The sequence below is a fragment of the Myxine glutinosa genome, chromosome 5 (assembly GCF_964187855.1).
Source record: "Myxine glutinosa chromosome 5, kmMyxGlut1.1, whole genome shotgun sequence".
NCBI classification, from domain to species: domain Eukaryota; kingdom Metazoa; phylum Chordata; class Myxini; order Myxiniformes; family Myxinidae; genus Myxine; species Myxine glutinosa.
The window spans coordinates 128,892,575-128,909,049 of NC_136265.1; the positions used below are offsets into that span (position 1 = coordinate 128,892,575).

The 16,475-nt window shown below is 45.9% G+C and overlaps 1 protein-coding gene across 4 annotated transcripts in view; it reads right to left on the reverse strand.

The window, feature by feature from the left end:
* Window positions 1-16,475, reverse strand: part of KLHDC4 (kelch domain containing 4) — a 50,244-nt gene that overhangs the window by 16,648 nt on the left and 17,121 nt on the right. For all 4 annotated transcript variants that reach the window (XM_078778686.1, XM_078778687.1, XM_078778688.1 and 1 more), the window contains exons 7-8: window positions 603-695; window positions 99-261 (exon numbers count right to left, since the gene is read on the reverse strand). In XM_078778686.1, the coding sequence (XP_078634812.1) occupies window positions 99-261; window positions 603-695 (256 nt within the window). The remainder of the gene's footprint in view (window positions 1-98; window positions 262-602; window positions 696-16,475) is intronic.

Below are 16,475 nucleotides of genomic sequence, written 5' to 3' on the forward strand. Positions count from 1 at the left end.
AAGTACGTAAACATGTCAATTTTTTGGACCAAGTACGTAAACATATCAAGAAGCCATGGCACTCAAGCCAAACATTTATGGTGGACTGATGGTAAAACCTGTTTAGAGTAGCCGCCGTAGACGATTAGACCTGTGGAATCAGGTGTTGGAAGGACGGCGCAGCCAGAGCGAGGTGTTGGGCCCGATCCTACTGAAGTAACTCGAGTCCACGAGAAAGTGTCCATATCAAATATGTGCAGGTCATTGTGGTAAATAAAATCACTGTGTGCATACAGGTATGGAAATGCAGGTGCAAAGGTAAATACCAGGGATATTTGGCCATGTGGACTGATTATGAGTACAACACACCTTAATCCATCCCATGAGGCATTAACCTTAATCAATCTCGAACATACTAACAATCTAAAGCAAATGGATGAGAACACAATCAAATCAACGTGCATCAGCAACACAAGGATGTCACAACTATACAATGTGCAGTTCTCTCTCCACTACCCCAGAACCAGCCTGCCTGAATTTGCGATAACCGTTAATAACAATAACCTATATATTGCAATGAGTTGCTTGACAAAACTAAAGGCCATATTCGCATCGCTCTTTACCGCAAAGTTTCCTGGAATCCACCGAACACGACGAGGCGGCGTTTCAGAGCCACCATACGATGCCCGCTGCGCTTCGATGGCCCACCTGGAGACCTGAAAAGGTACACATTTTAAGTTAAAATAATTACATCCTTACTGATGAAAGCAAACAGTGACCAGAAAAATAAATAAATAAAAACGGCCAGTTCCATGGTTTTAATCACAGCTGGGGCTGAATGTTAATCACCTGAAAGACAGGTGACAAGGTTCCCACAAAGGGTTCTGCCTAAAGTTATGATGTCCATCACATCACATCACGTCCGAAGACGGTTTGAACCTTGCATAAAATTTAACATGAAGCAATCGTTTTCAACGACGTCTCATTACGAGCACAAGATGCAGTGAAACACATACATAAGTAACGATAACACAAAATTCCAAAACTCTGCACTTCACTTGGAACCCCAGACTTTGGAGAAAGCTTATCCACTTGCAGGAGAATTACCATGTTGCACTATCAGGTTCCCAAAACACAAATGGCTCACTAATGATCCTGAAAGAAAGGGTGCTCTCTGCCTGTCTTGCCTTGTTTGGACTGTGCATGCTGCTAAACACTATTCAACAGCTAATTAGGTGTTGGACCCAATCCTGTTGGTGATATATATATATGTGTATATATATATATATATTTTTTTTTTCATGTGACTAAATATATATATATATATATATATATATATTTTCATGTGACTAAATATATATATATATATATATATATATATATATATATATATATATATTTTCATGTGACTATATATATATATATTGTTGCGGAGATGAGGACTGTATATTTTTTGATTGTGTGCTGTACTATTATTATTATTGTTTATTCTGCGCCCCCCTACCTCCGGAGCTGTGTAAAGGTGAAAGGGCATCCCATAATTAGTCCACAAGCATACACATCAGCCAAATAATAGAATACCCCTGTTGATAGTTATCTCTTATTCTGTGTTTTAGGGTAAGGCTGTGTCTCCCATTAATTGAAGTACTCCATTGCACCAGTGAAAGAGAATAGATCCCCTTTCCTTCCCATCCCCAAAATCTCCCTTTCCTTCCCATCCCCAAAATCTCCCTTTCCTTCCCATCCCCAAAATCTCCATTCCCTTTTACATCCCCTCTCGTGATTGCCAACCCTCGATTGCCAATTACATCCCCTCTCGTCATTGCTGAGCCCTCGATTCCCAATCACCTCCCCTCCAATAACCGCCATTGACCACGAGGCAGGGTCGGAGAAGAAAGGCGTGTCTCCACCTCGTCATAGAGGGGAGGAGGGGCGTACCCGCCCGTCGTCATCGAGGGGGGAGCCCGAGGGTCGCGCGACCAACCAGGGCCGAGGGAGCACCCCGATGGGCGTGTCCAAAACGCCGGCGGCGTAATCGCTGGAGGCGCTATAAAAGGCGCGAACGGAAGTGAGTGGTGAGTTGGTCTGAGTTGGTTGAGAGTCGGTCGTCAAGTGGAGAGTGGTGAAGAGTCAGTCAGTAGAGGTGGTGGTCAAGTGGTTGCGTTGGTTGCGGTGAGGAGTCGGTGGTAAAGAGTGAGGGACCAAGAAAGAGTTGAGGGTGTGGACCAACGAGTCAGACAAGTCCTGGGAACGCAGCGGAGGCCGCCGCAGCAAGAACACCCAACAGCCAAAGGGGGCCTGAACGGCGGTTTGGAGCAGGACCGTAAAGGAACGGCGGCTGCTAAACGCGCCGGTTGAGCTGCAGGACCCCCTTGGACCTTTCCTCTCCCTCCAGCCATCCACCTCCTGCCTTTCCACCCTTCTTGTATACGTGAGTTTGTTTTGTTTGTTCTGTCCCTGGGTATTTAATTAAGTCTGTAGGTAAGCTAAAATTTGCACTGTGTCACCTGCGTCTTATGTGTTGTAAATAAACCTTGATTGCTCCTTTTTGCTTGTGTAAATAATAAATCAAATTACTCTTCTGTCCGTCTATTCGTTTTATTGCTTTTCCTCTTGCATTTCGTCATTTCAGTCTTTTCCCAGATTGGGCAACTGTGGTGCGATACGGCCAAAGTTCTGGGTGAATCGGGTGAGTCAGGGATCCTGTAACGGTCGCGGCAATACCACCGCTCGGTAAATAACATCTTAATCCGCGATCAGTAACAATTGGTGTCTGGGAGTGGGATTCGAGGCCCGAACCAAATTTTTAAAACGAATAGAGAAAAAAAAATTTTGGTCAAAATTACGAGCTGCCGAAATTTGTTTTTTTTTTTAAAGAAAAACCCGAATTTTGAAATCGCGCCATGGCTGGTCAAGGCGACGGGATGCCGGTGGGAGAGCTAGAGGAGGGGTTAGGAGTAACCCAGGATCAAATGGAGGGGAGCGATGAGGAGGCGGTTGAGGGGGTATCAGGTGCACAAAATGGCGCTCTCGCGCACGAGGTTTCAGGCGCGCAAAAAGGCGCCTCACACGAGCGCGGGGTAGCCGCGCCCGCTGCGCAAATAGCGGGAATTGATGTGCGGGACCTCATGGCGCAGATTAATGCAACCATACTAATGGCAAATATGGGGCTAGAAGCAAAAATGGATGCTCAGGGTGAGCGAATGGGGGTAATGGGGAACCGGATGGATGCTCAGAGTGAGCAATTGGGAGTAATGAGGGACGAAGCGAGGGGTACCGGTGAGGGATTAAAACATGGGTTAACGGGGGTGGAAAATAGAATGGCTGCCCAGGAGAATCAGATAGAGGGGATGAAAAATGGGTTAATGGGGCTAGAAAATAGGATGGAGGACAAATTGCGGGAAATAGGGGAACAATCTACCAGGGAAATCAAACGAATGGGAAACCAGATAGAAGAGGTAAAAATCGGGGTAGAAACCAAACTGGATGCTCAGAGGGATGAATTGGGACAGATGAGGGTGGCATCTACAAAAGAGATGGGGGAGATGAAAGAGGAGATACGACGAGGTGTGGGTGAGGAGGTTTCGGGGCTACGCGAGGAGGTAAAGCGAGGTGAGAAGCGTATGGAGAAAGAAGTGAGGAATAATACGGCAAAGTTACAAGGGGGAATAGAAGATCTGACAGAGGAGGTGGAACAGCTGACGGAGGGACAAAAAGAACTAGTGGAGCAGGTTCAAAAGAACACTGCGGTACTAGGCGACACAAAAAGAAATTAAAAACGAATTAATAGCGACGCAGAGGCAATGTCAGATGGTACGGGAGGAACTGACAATGAGGGTGGACGAGGTGACAGAGATAATGGAGACAAAGGACCGGCAGGTGAGGATGCACATAGAGACGGTCACGGTAGCCTTAGAGGACGAACTTGAAGAGACGCACCGAGAAATAAAAGAGGTTAAACAAAAATTAGAGGAAGTGGAAGAAGAGGTGAGTGAAATTAAGAAGAGACGGACAGAAACTAAGAGAGAAATCCAGGAGGAGGTAATGGAATTGGTACAAGGTCGGTGCTCAACTCATAATGTGATGCTCACTAACCAAATAAAGAGTTTGCAGGTGGCAAAGGAGGTGCGACGACGAGGTACGGAGGTGAGTGGCAATGTTTATGATGTGAGGAAAGCTTCAGTCGGCTTGGGGATTGGTTTGGATCCGGGTGTTCGTGAGAGGCCGTTGGTGAAGTGTGCGACAGGTCAGGTGTGCGAAGAAAGAGGTGTGCGAGAATGTCCGACCATGGGGTGTGTGAGGAAAAAGTGCACGCCGAGGAGTGAGTGTGCCGTCAGGAGTGAGTCGGTCGTAGCGCGTGTGCGAGGGAGCACAGGGAAGAGCGGTGTGGTGAGTGTTACGGAGGAAGTAACGAAAAAGTGTGCGCAAGAGGATGCGCGAGAAAGGTGTGTAACGGACGGGTGCATGGGGAAAGCGCATGCTGTCAAGAGTAAGGGAGAATGCATGCCTGTGGTGAGTGCTACAGAGGGTGTAACGGGACAATGTGCGGAAGAGTGTGCGCGAGAAAGGTGTGTAACGGACAGGTGCATGAGAAAAGAGTGCGCTGTCGAGAGTAAGGGTGAGTGCGCGACCGAGAGTGGAGGTGAGAGTAGTGAGAGTGACACGGAGCGTGAGTTGGTTATGGCAGGTGAGCGAGGATGTACACCTGGAATGGAAGGATGCACACCTGGAATGGTAGATCGTGAGTGGGAATGCACGCTGGAATTGGTAGTGAGGCACGTGGTTGGGTGTGCGGGTGAGAGCACACCTGTGATTGTCACAAAGGAGGTGACCGAGAAAGGGGCGCGAAGAGGTGTGTTGGTGAGGTGTGCGAGCGACGAATGTGTGCCAAGGTGTTCGGTGGTCAGGTGTGTGACCAAGTCGGTGAGCGGAATGAGTGTACCGAGGTGTGTAAGAAGAGGTACGACGAGGAGCATGGAAACGGCTGCATGTATGAGCAAGAAAGGGGTAGCGTATGCATGTAAGCGTCCAGGTGAAGCATCGACGGTAAGCGGTTTAGCGGTTAGAGCGACTTATAGCCGAATCGGGCCCTCGGTGCGTGCCGGGCTTCGCGTGCCGCGAGAACCAGCGGGGATCCGAACCACGGCGGTTTCGAAAGAACCGCCGTACGCGATCCACGCTGTGCCTCGCTTGGAAAGGCCGCGTCCGGGCTCCACTAGGCGGAGCGGGCAGCCCGATAGGAAGGGTCGTCATGGCGACCACTTTCTATTGAGACGTGCCGGCAGGTCGAGATCGGGACATTGGATGGCTCCACGCCGAGGTGGTGCGTGGGATCTCGGCCCGGGTAAGCCCCCGTCCCTGCCCCGAATGCGGGACGTATCCAGCCGCTGGCACAAAAGAACCCGCGTCCATTGCTCGGCTGTACGAAGCCGGGCTGTAGATGTGAATTGGCGCACCGAGAGGACCTAATAAGTAGACGGGTGATAGTGATAGTGATCGTGATTTGATACGAAATTTATAATAGTGGGTAGAATTGGCAGTAAATGGAAAATTTTTGAATTGGTTGAATTTGGACGAACAAAATTTATAGTGAGAGACCCCCGATGTGGTGGGATGGCAAATCCACCATCCCTCACAGGTGGGGCAAATGCGCTGTAGGTTATGGGGTGATGGCAGTGAAAACTAGCCCGGGTGGGTTAGGTTATATTGATAGGGATCTAGCGAAGATGACATTAGGTAACGTTAAGGTTAGTTAGTGACTGATACCTGTAGTGGGGACGCAGGTAGTTTAGGGTGGATGATAATGACGTGGGAGCGCAATAGTTTAAAGGGACGACTGGGAAGCGCAAGTTTCAGAGGGGAGTAGTTAGCTGAGATGATGCCGTGAGTTTGAGAATTGAACAGGTGTGATTGCACAGGTGTGCAACTGAACAGGTGTGTGGAGCAGTGTATGAGTGAGTAATGGTGATGTGTGTTGTGTTGACCAACTGGTCCAGGAAGAGGAGGAGGGTGCAGGTGGCACCAGGTGATTGCACAGGTGTGCAACAACAGGTGTATGTGGCTGTGTGGAATAAATGGAGTATTGGAATGGATGGTCGTGGAGTGAGTATGGTGGAAATTGTGGAGTGGAGTGGATGGTGCGAAGGTGTGAATGGGGGAAGGGTGGACACCCATCACGGATACCCGGGGCGGGTAGTGTAAGTGTTAGGTAGAGGGTACAGGTAAATTGTGGTTGGATATTGGCATCTGTGGTGCGAGGTGAAAGAATGGTATTTGGATGGGTGCATTAGTGTTGTGGAAATGGCTGGGCGTGTAGCCTGTTAGTGTGTGTAGTTGGTTTGGGCACTCCACCACTGTGAGGATGTCGGCCAGGTGAGGCCGCAGGTGGGCTCTGGGAGCCGGTAGTTGTGGATGGGGCCCGAGGATCCGGAGGACGGACCCGGGTAGCCCAGTGCCAGAGGGCACCAGGGGGTGACAGAGCCAGGAGAGGGCCTGCCCCAGTTAGTTAGGTTAGGGTGAGGAGCTAGGTAAGCTCGGGTGGCAACTGCAGTGGTGGAGGTGTGCAGGTGGGTAGACCTGCTGGGAGAGCTACACGTCGCAGCCCAGAAATTGTGCGAGGCACCGGGAGATGAATCGGGGGAGTGAGACCCCAAATTGAGAAGCACCACAGTTTGGTCAATGGGAATTGGTTTTTAGAACCCGTAGTGTAAGTTGGCCAATGGATTGGCAGGGAAAGACCCCGGGTAGTGTAAAGTGTGTTAATGTCATTTAGAAAGTAGTTAGGATGAAGTCTCCTCGCACCATCTGCATCCACTCACCTGAGGTGACAGGTACTCCGCACCATGCCATGTTTAATTATTTTTGATGCAAATGTTTTGGAATGTGAGACGCATCATGACGTGGGTGTGACATTGTGCTTTGATGTTCCATCTCTGCCTCCTTATGAGGATTGATGATGAATTTGGTGATGGCAAATTTTGAAGTAGAGGGATTGTGGAGACGAATTTGGTATAGGGGAAATATGGGGAAGACGTGACAGTAGTGACGAATTTGTAAATGTGTAGATTTTTGTACATATGGGGTAAGGGCAAGGGTAGGGTAGGTGACAGGGGGGTGACGTACGGTAGGGACGAGCTTTCTCACTTCGCCCTCCGTACGCATTTCGCCTTGCATTGCCTTATTGATGTGTACCCTTGTGACCTTACCCCTCGCTCAATTGTCTTTCCCCTTTTGTCTCCCACATGACCTGTGCACCACTGGGTGCCGAGGGGAGCGTGCGTGGGTCGGCCATTGTGCGCCCGAAATTCCCAGAACCAGCTGTCTGCATCGATGCACCACATTATGGACCACATGTCTGTGGCCGAGCACCAACTATGGACCCCATGGGTTGGGGCATGGCCCCTCTGCTGGAACCGGCCATGAGGGCCCGAAATCTTGCTGGCGGACCTTGGCCACAGGGCACCGATGCCCCACAGGTGAACCACACGTAGTCGGCCCCTGTGGGCCATAAATAAAATAAAAACGGACACGTTAGGTGCATTCTTTTATTGCAAATAGGCCGCCAGCAAGGGAAGATGACAACACCAGGAAAATAATAATAACCAGCAGAGGGAGCCGAAGAGCAAGAGATCACCTGCAGGGTTAGGGGTTGTTGATTTATTTTTTATTGTTGAACACTCTTGAACAATGGTGACTGCACCGATTGGTGCTTGGGTGCTTGTATTGGTGCGTTTTTGGGTGCGTTCATGGTGCGTCGATGCAGAGCAGACTGTCTCCCCCCCAGAAAGAACAATCACAGGTCCTGGGTTAGTATTGTAAATAATGCTTCCCACCGTCAGTGTATAGTTTGAAGACCATTCCGCAATTCGGTTAACTGTGGGCGTAAGTCTGTGAGGCAGGGTGCAATGGAGCAGCGGGACACATTTATTTATGTCGCACTCAGGGTCAGGTTAAAAGTAGAGGGAACTACACCTACGTGTCACACTAAAAGTAAAAGTTGTAGGCCCGGGGCGTGCCTAAGAGGAGGAGGGTGCAGTGTTGCGGAGATGAGGACTGTATATTTTTTGATTGTGTGCTGTACTATTATTATTATTGTTTATTCTGCGCCCCCCTACCTCCGGAGCTGTGTAAAGGTGAAAGGGCATCCCATAATTAGTCCACAAGCATACACATCAGCCAAATAATAGAATACCCCTGTTGATAGTTATCTCTTATTCTGTGTTTTAGGGTAAGGCTGTGTCTCCCATTAATTGAAGTACTCCATTGCACCAGTGAAAGAGAATAGATCCCCTTTCCTTCCCATCCCCAAAATCTCCCTTTCCTTCCCATCCCCAAAATCTCCCTTTCCTTCCCATCCCCAAAATCTCCATTCCCTTTTACATCCCCTCTCGTGATTGCCAACCCTCGATTGCCAATTACATCCCCTCTCGTCATTGCTGAGCCCTCGATTCCCAATCACCTCCCCTCCAATAACCGCCATTGACCACGAGGCAGGGTCGGAGAAGAAAGGCGTGTCTCCACCTCGTCATAGAGGGGAGGAGGGGCGTACCCGCCCGTCGTCATCGAGGGGGGAGCCCGAGGGTCGCGCGACCAACCAGGGCCGAGGGAGCACCCCGATGGGCGTGTCCAAAACACCGGCGGCGTAATCGCTGGAGGCGCTATAAAAGGCGCAAACGGAAGTGAGTGGTGAGTTGGTCTGAGTTGGTTGAGAGTCGGTCGTCAAGTGGAGAGTGGTGAAGAGTCAGTCAGTAGAGGTGGTGGTCAAGTGGTTGCGTTGGTTGCGGTGAGGAGTCGGTGGTAAAGAGTGAGGGACCAAGAAAGAGTTGAGGGTGTGGACCAACGAGTCAGACAAGTCCTGGGAAAGCAGCGGAGGCCGCCGCAGCAAGAACACCCAACAGCCAAAGGGGGCCTGAACGGCGGTTTGGAGCAGGACCGTAAAGGAACGGCGGCTGCTAAACACGCCGGTTGAGCTGCAGGACCCCCTTGGACCTTTCCTCTCCCTCCAGCCATCCACCTCCTGCCTTTCCACCCTTCTTGTATACGTGAGTTTGTTTTGTTTGTTCTGTCCCTGGGTATTTAATTAAGTCTGTAGGTAAGCTAAAATTTGCACTGTGTCACCTGCGTCTTATGTGTTGTAAATAAACCTTGATTGCTCCTTTTTGCTTGTGTAAATAATAAATCAAATTACTCTTCTGTCCGTCTATTCGTTTTATTCCTTTTCCTCTTGCATTTCGTCGTTTCAGTCTTTTCCCAGATTGGGCAACTGTGGTGCGATACGGCCAAAGTTCTGGGTGAATCGGGTGAGTCAGGGATCCTGTAACGGTCGCGGCAATACCACCGCTCGGTAAATAACATCTTAATCCGCGATCAGTAACAATATATATATATATATATATATACAGTCACATGAAAAAGTTAGTACACCCCATGTAAAGTTTTGACTTTTTCAACATATTTCAACATACAGCTATTTGATCTTCATTTCAACAATATTGATAGATAAAGGTGATATATATAATATAACAAATATCATGAAACATTTACATTTTGTAGTCCATTGTATAATTTAAAGAAACATAAATGCAAATTTCGCATGTGGAAAAAGTAAGTACACCCTTGGCTCTAATAGGTGGTATTGCCCCCTTTGGCAGAAACAACCTCAAGTAGGTATTTCTTATAACTGTCTACCAGTCTCTGACATTGACTGGGAGAAATTTTTGCCCACTCCTCCATGCAGAATTCTTTCAGCTGTGTGATGTTTGAGGGGTTTCTTGCATGCACAGCTCGTTTCAAACGCCCCCACAACATCTCGATGGGATTTAGATCCGGGCTTTGACTTGGCCATTCCAGAACCCTCCATTTCTTTTTTTTCAGCCATTCCTTGGTGGATTTACTGGTATGTTTAGGGTCATTGTCATGTTGCAAGGTCCACCTTTGGTTGAGCTTCAACTTTCCGACAGATGGCCTCACATTATCCTCAAGCACCCTCTGGTACAATGAAGAATTCATAGTGGATTCCATGATGGTGAGCTTCCCAGGCCCTGATGCAGCAAAGCTGCCCCAAACCATAATATTTCCACCACCATGCTTAACAGTTGGTATCAGGTTCTTGTGGTCAAATGCTGTCTTTGATTTTCGCCAAACATGTCTTCTGGTAATGTGGCCAAATAGCTCTACCTTTGACTCATCTGTCGAGAGCACATTGTTCCAGAAGTGCTGGTCTTTGCCTAGGTGTTCATTGGCAAACTTTAGTCTTGCCCTGATGTTCTTTCTGGACAGCAAAGGTTTCCTCCTGGCACACCTCCCATGCAGATCAAATTTGTGCAGCCTCTTTCTTATGGTAGACTCATGCACTTTGACATCAACAGTGGCAAGAGCTACCTGTAGGTCCCGTGATGACATTCTGGGGTTCTTAGAGACTTCTTTCAGCATCTTGCGGTCTGCTCTCGGGCTGAACTTGCTGGGGCGGCCTGGCCTGAACAAGTTGGCAATTGTTTGGAATCTTCTCCACTTGTCGATGATTTCCGGACAGTCGAATGATTGATTTCAAATTGTTTGGAGATCTTTTTAAATCCCTTCCCAGACTTGAAGGCATCTATAAATGCATGGCTCAGATCATGGGTACACTATACAGTCCTCAAAAGCATGTCATGATTATTTGGAAATTTAGCTCCCTGAAGGTTAGTAATCTTTTTGACTGTAAAGTTAACACTCTGAGGAAGCTCACAGAACCATAAATTAAGACTGTACTGCTTTTATATTTACCTGGCATGATTTAGATCATGAAAAAAGGCCCATTTTTTGATGCTCAAATGTTACATGAGAAGTACATGCATTTTTGTGGTGCCACTGTCAGTATTATATTGCTTTTCTTGTTTCATTTTGATATTAAAATGAAAGAATGAAGTCTTATCTACGTGTCCATTATGTTTGATTCATTAATCCTACTTGGAAAATATTAATTATTGTCTTGTGAATATTTGTGTACGTACATAACGCTTCGTGTCCGCACGTGACGAACATTTTGAAGAATGGAATTTCATATAAATTTTAAATTGACAACAACTATATAATTGTATCAGATAATGGCTAAACAATACCATAGTGTTGAGATTTCCACTTATGGAAATCGAAACACCATTTTGTCTGACGAAAATATAATCGAGCAAGTTTTCGTGTCAGGCCCGTTATGTACGTACACATCGATTTAATTGCGCCAGTGGAAGTGAAAATTCGTAAATAGCACTGATAAATGAAAGGTGAGTGCGTTTACCAAGTATGCATGATGTCAACTCGCATGCTTCGTTTTCCGCGCGTCTCCCAAGCCGTCAAGTTTCTTCGTGTCCGGCCATTGTCGTCTCGCGTTATGTACGTATTTTGGAGTGTGTCAACGAAAGCCACGTCAGCAGTCTCTTCGATTTCGATCCATAAGTAGCGGTTTCACTCCTAGATATTCACTAAGCTAAGACTATTACGTCTATAAATATTTATAAGAAAGTTTGATGCAGATTAAAATGATATAACCCGAAAGAATTTGACATTTTGTGCTCTCACAAGCTAGCTTGGTCTCACTGTTGTGTGATCATCGACATGCCGGCCGTTCGTGCCCCAGTTATGTTCGTTTTATTGCGTCCGGTAAACGAACCACGCAAACGAAACTTCGTTAAATTTGTACTCTTATTTTGGTTTAATTTAATTTAAAATTGTAATCAGTTCATTTGTTTTTTCAAGAAATGGTACCTGGTGAGTTTCTGCAAAAATGTTTACGTACATAACGCAGACGCCGTTGTCGACTGGCGTGTTGTCTTTGTCGTGCTTGTCAGTGTCCTAGTTATGTACGTGCATAGTGTGATAGAAAGAAACGGTCGAACGCAACTTCATCGGAATTTTTATTTTATTTTATTTTATATTAGTTTAACATCGTAATAGTGTGAATGGATTTTCTAGAAACATCTTTCCTGGCGAGTTTTTGCTAAAATGTTACGTACATAACGCAGACACCATCATCGTCTTGCTTTGTTGTCTTGTCATGGTGTCCGTGTTATGTACAGCTATATCACTCAGTACAAAGCTGTAACCTATACTAGCTGTCGCAAAATTTCACTTGGGTTCATCCTTTTCTCTGTAGTGATATGTAACGTTTGTTTTAATACTTATCTCCATAGATTTTGAGTTTGTTTTTGTATGTCTTGGTGTTGATTAATATGTACGTAACCAGGGACACTAAAGAACTTAGTTTCTCTTCTCTCTTAGTCCCACATATAGCATGTTAAGTTATGAATATTTACTCAGTCAAATAACGTCTTCCATCATAATTATGATTTAATTTTGCTTCAGTAATGGTTAGGCTAATATCCTTAGCACATTATCAAGGAATTAAATGAAACTGATATGTCACCAGTATAATTTATAGATTATAGCACCTAAAATTGAGTGGACAAGCATTGCCTACAGTTACGTTTGCTTTGAATTGCTTTGATTTCAAATTTGTATTGGCTATTCTTTCTTCTACATCTAGTCACATGAGACATTGAGATAATGCAATAATGTGTGATGTGGTAAGGAACTCTTTAAAATTATTACTTTTGTAAAGATGTGAAAGCAGTCAATGTTTCTTGCGAGAACCTCCAGGTCTTGCTGCAATAAATTTACCTTGTTGAATGTTCAAAGGTACAGGCCTGTTTCAGTATCATTTGAAAAGGGAAGGGGAGTGAAAGGAGTGAAGTGCAAGGTTGAAAGGAAAAACATACTCTTTGGAACAACACTCAAGAATTTGTAGTCAATTTGTAGACTTATGTTAGTTATTTCATTTATTATTGTTTGTTTGTTTTTGGTTTTTTTGGGGGGGGGGGGGGGCAGGGTGGGCGGTGAAAAGCAGTGAAATGTGCTAAATAAAAATGTGCAGATAGGATGTTGGACAGGCCATTAATGCAGTCACCTCCACCATCCAGCTATGTTATTAACTAGCAAGCATGCTGAAGAGCGTGGCTAAGAACATAAAGGGGCATGAAACATTGAAGCGGGAGATTAATTTAGAAGTGTATACATTTGTACATGTACCTGACAGCAGGGTTCTAAATAAAGGTTCAGGAGTAGAAGAGATGCAATAGTGGCTTTTAAGGGTAGTTATTACATTGAAATGCACAGCAAACCATTGAACTACATTTTACATTATTTTTTGGTTTTCATGACCATACTTGAGTTTTAATATGAAGTATTTGGTGTCCTAGTTATGTACGAACATTAGAGCTGAACAACAACACAACAACATGCATTTTAAGGCCATTTTCCCTGCTAGAGCGGGGGTTAGCCTTGCGGTCCCCGTGAAGTGACAATCTTCTCCATTTTGCCCTATTTTCTGCATCTCTCCTTGTCAACCCCCTTGCCCGCATTTCTTCTTCCACCATCTTTAGCCAAGTCTTTCTCGGTCTTCCCCGTCCTCTACTTCCTTCTACATTCATTTCCATCACTCTTCTCAACCAGTCACTTTCATCCTTCCTCAACACATGACCAAACCATCTCAACCTGTTCCTCTTCACAGCATCAATCACAGGCTCTATTCCTATCATCTTTCGCAATTCATCATTTGTTTTCCTCTCTCTCTCAACGATACTCCACACATCCACCGAACCATTCGCATTTCCACCCTTTCCAGCCTTCGTTGCTGCTCTACGTTCATTACCCATGTCTCGCTCCCATAAATCATAACACTTCTCACACATGCAGCATACACCTTTCCCTTCAGCTTCAACGACACTCCCCTCCTCGTCAGCACGCCACTCAGTTCCCGAAACTTCTTCCATGCACATCTCACTCGAGCAACCGTTGCCGGGTCTGATCCACCTTCTCCATTCAGCATGTCTCCGAGGTAGCAAAATGTTTTCACACCTTCCAGCTTCACGCCGTCTCCAAGATCCAACTCAACATTTCCACCATCTGCAGTTCCCTCTGTGCACACCTTACATTTGAATGTAGCTGCCACACTGGTTAATGACCCTCTCAGACCACTACATTTTTGAGGAACCCACTCAGCGCATATTGTACATTGAATGGAGTTCACTCCGACACCCTTCCTTCACACAGCACAGGGCCACTTCCCAGTTCTTTCCACCTCACCACATGCTTTACCAATTGCCATCACCTTCGTCTTTCCGATATTCACCTTCAGACCTTTTGTCTCCATGCATTCCTTCCACTTGTTCATCTTTTCCTTCAGTCCATCCATACTTTCCGCAATCAACACCAGATCATCTGCATACAACTCCCACGGGAAACCCTCCTTTACGTTCTGAGCCAGCACCTCCATCACAGCTACAAATAGTAGTGGACTTAGCACCGACCCTGATGCACTCCCACCTTCACCTCAAACTCACCACTGTTCCCGTCCTTCGTCCTTACAGCTGTGCGCGCTCTTTTGTACATTGCCATCACTACTCTGATCAACCATTCCTCCACTCCTAACTTCCTCAATGCCCATATCAATACTTCACGTGGAACCCTATCGAATGCTTTCTCCAGATCAACAAACCCAAGAAACAACTTCTTCCTCTTCTCCAAGTACTTCTCCTGCAACTGCCTCACAATAAAGAGCGCGTCTGTCATTCCTCTTCCTGGCATAAATCCAAACTGCATTTCGTCGATCTTCACCTTCTTCACCTTCTTCCTTATCCTCCTCTCCAACACCCTTTCCAATACCTTCATTCCATGCTCCAATAAATTTATCGCTCGGTACGAGCCACACTCCAGAGGGTCACCTTTCCCCTTGTATAGAGGGACGAGGGTACTCAGTTCCCAATCCACTGGAATGCGGCCTTCTTTCACCACCAGATTACAGATCTCTGTCATTCTCTTCACACCCCAACTTCCTGCTGCCTTCAACATATCTCCCACAACTCCCATTGGCCCTCCCACTTTTCTACTCTTCAATGTTTTTATCGCTTCCTCAACTTCCTTCTCAGTTATCTTCTCTGCCGGTCCTAAAACTGGGTTACTCTCTTTGTTGCCATCCCATTCATTCTCTGTGTTCAACAGCATTTCCATATATCTTTTCCATCTTCCTGTAATTCCATCTGGGTCCACAACGATTTGTCCCACTTCATCCTTCAAGCAACTCACCCCCATCACATCACACCTCTCTTTTAGTCAGGTTCACTATGTTTTTTCGTTCAAAATCATGGTAGATTAGCAAACCTATACATTTTTGGAAACGTTATTACATGGAAAATCTGAAAATCAATGTTTACATTTGCCAATTCCGACCAATTCGATTCGACCAATTCCATTCGACCAATTCGACCATTCGACCAATCGCTTCGATCGACCATTCGACCATTCGACCAATTCGATCGATTAGATTCATCGAATTCGATTCGATCGACCATTCGACCAATTCGATTTGCCAATCAATTTGACCGACCTTTGCTTGTGTGGAACGGACTGTGAAAACGATGCGGACTATATTGTCGGATACGACACACAGGACAGTGATGACGAACTCTAAATGGCATATTCTGTAATCGTGTATGTTTGATGCCATTGACTGCCTGTGTATATTTTGTCATTGACTGCCTGTGTTGATGTGAAGTTATACTGACTGCATGTGTAGATATGATTTTGCTGACTGCCTATGTATGTTTGGTGATATGAATTATTGTGACACATTTTGATGTTATTAACTGCCTGTACAAAATGATAACATGTATTTGATTATGCAACTTATCGCGAATATAAAGACAGTATTTTGCAATTCAAAACCTTTGATTCGTGTCTTACCATTCCCCATAGCACTAATTTGATACTTTCATTGGATTCCTTGTCCCTGAAATATAGGTTTAGTATATTTTAAAAAGTTTTTAGGGTAATTAGAGGCAGAAATAGAGCAAAATATGTATTTTACAGTGGCCATTTTGAAAATCCAAAATGGCCGCCATACAGGTATCTCTCGAAATGTAAACATTGATTTTTAGTTTCCTTATGCTATAACCTTTCCAAAAATGTATAGGTTTGCTAATCTACCATGATTTTGAACGAAATATAATTTATTGACAAAGTGAACCTGACTATTTCGCTATCTGCTTTGCAATCCTGTATACCACTCTCTGACCCTCTTCCGAATCCAAGCGTTCTCCGAACATTTTCCTACATGCCTCCTGCGCCTTTGCTACCTCTTTCTTTGTAGCCTTCTTGGCTGCCTTATAACTTTCATGCTCTGCTTTTTCTGCTCCCGTACCCTTCGCCTTCTGCCACTCCTTGAACTTCTTCCTCTTCTCGCCAATCCTCTTTCCAACTTCCTCATCCCACCACCATGTTTCCGAGTGCCTCGGTGGTCCTTTTGTCCATCCACAGACTTCACGAACGGCTCCCAACAGACTATCTTTCATTGACATCCAACCACGTTCAAGCTCAACCACATCATCCTCTACCCTACTCAGCCTCTCTTTTAATGCCTCCCTTACTGTCACCTCTTTCAACCTCCACACCTTCATTCTCGGTTGGTA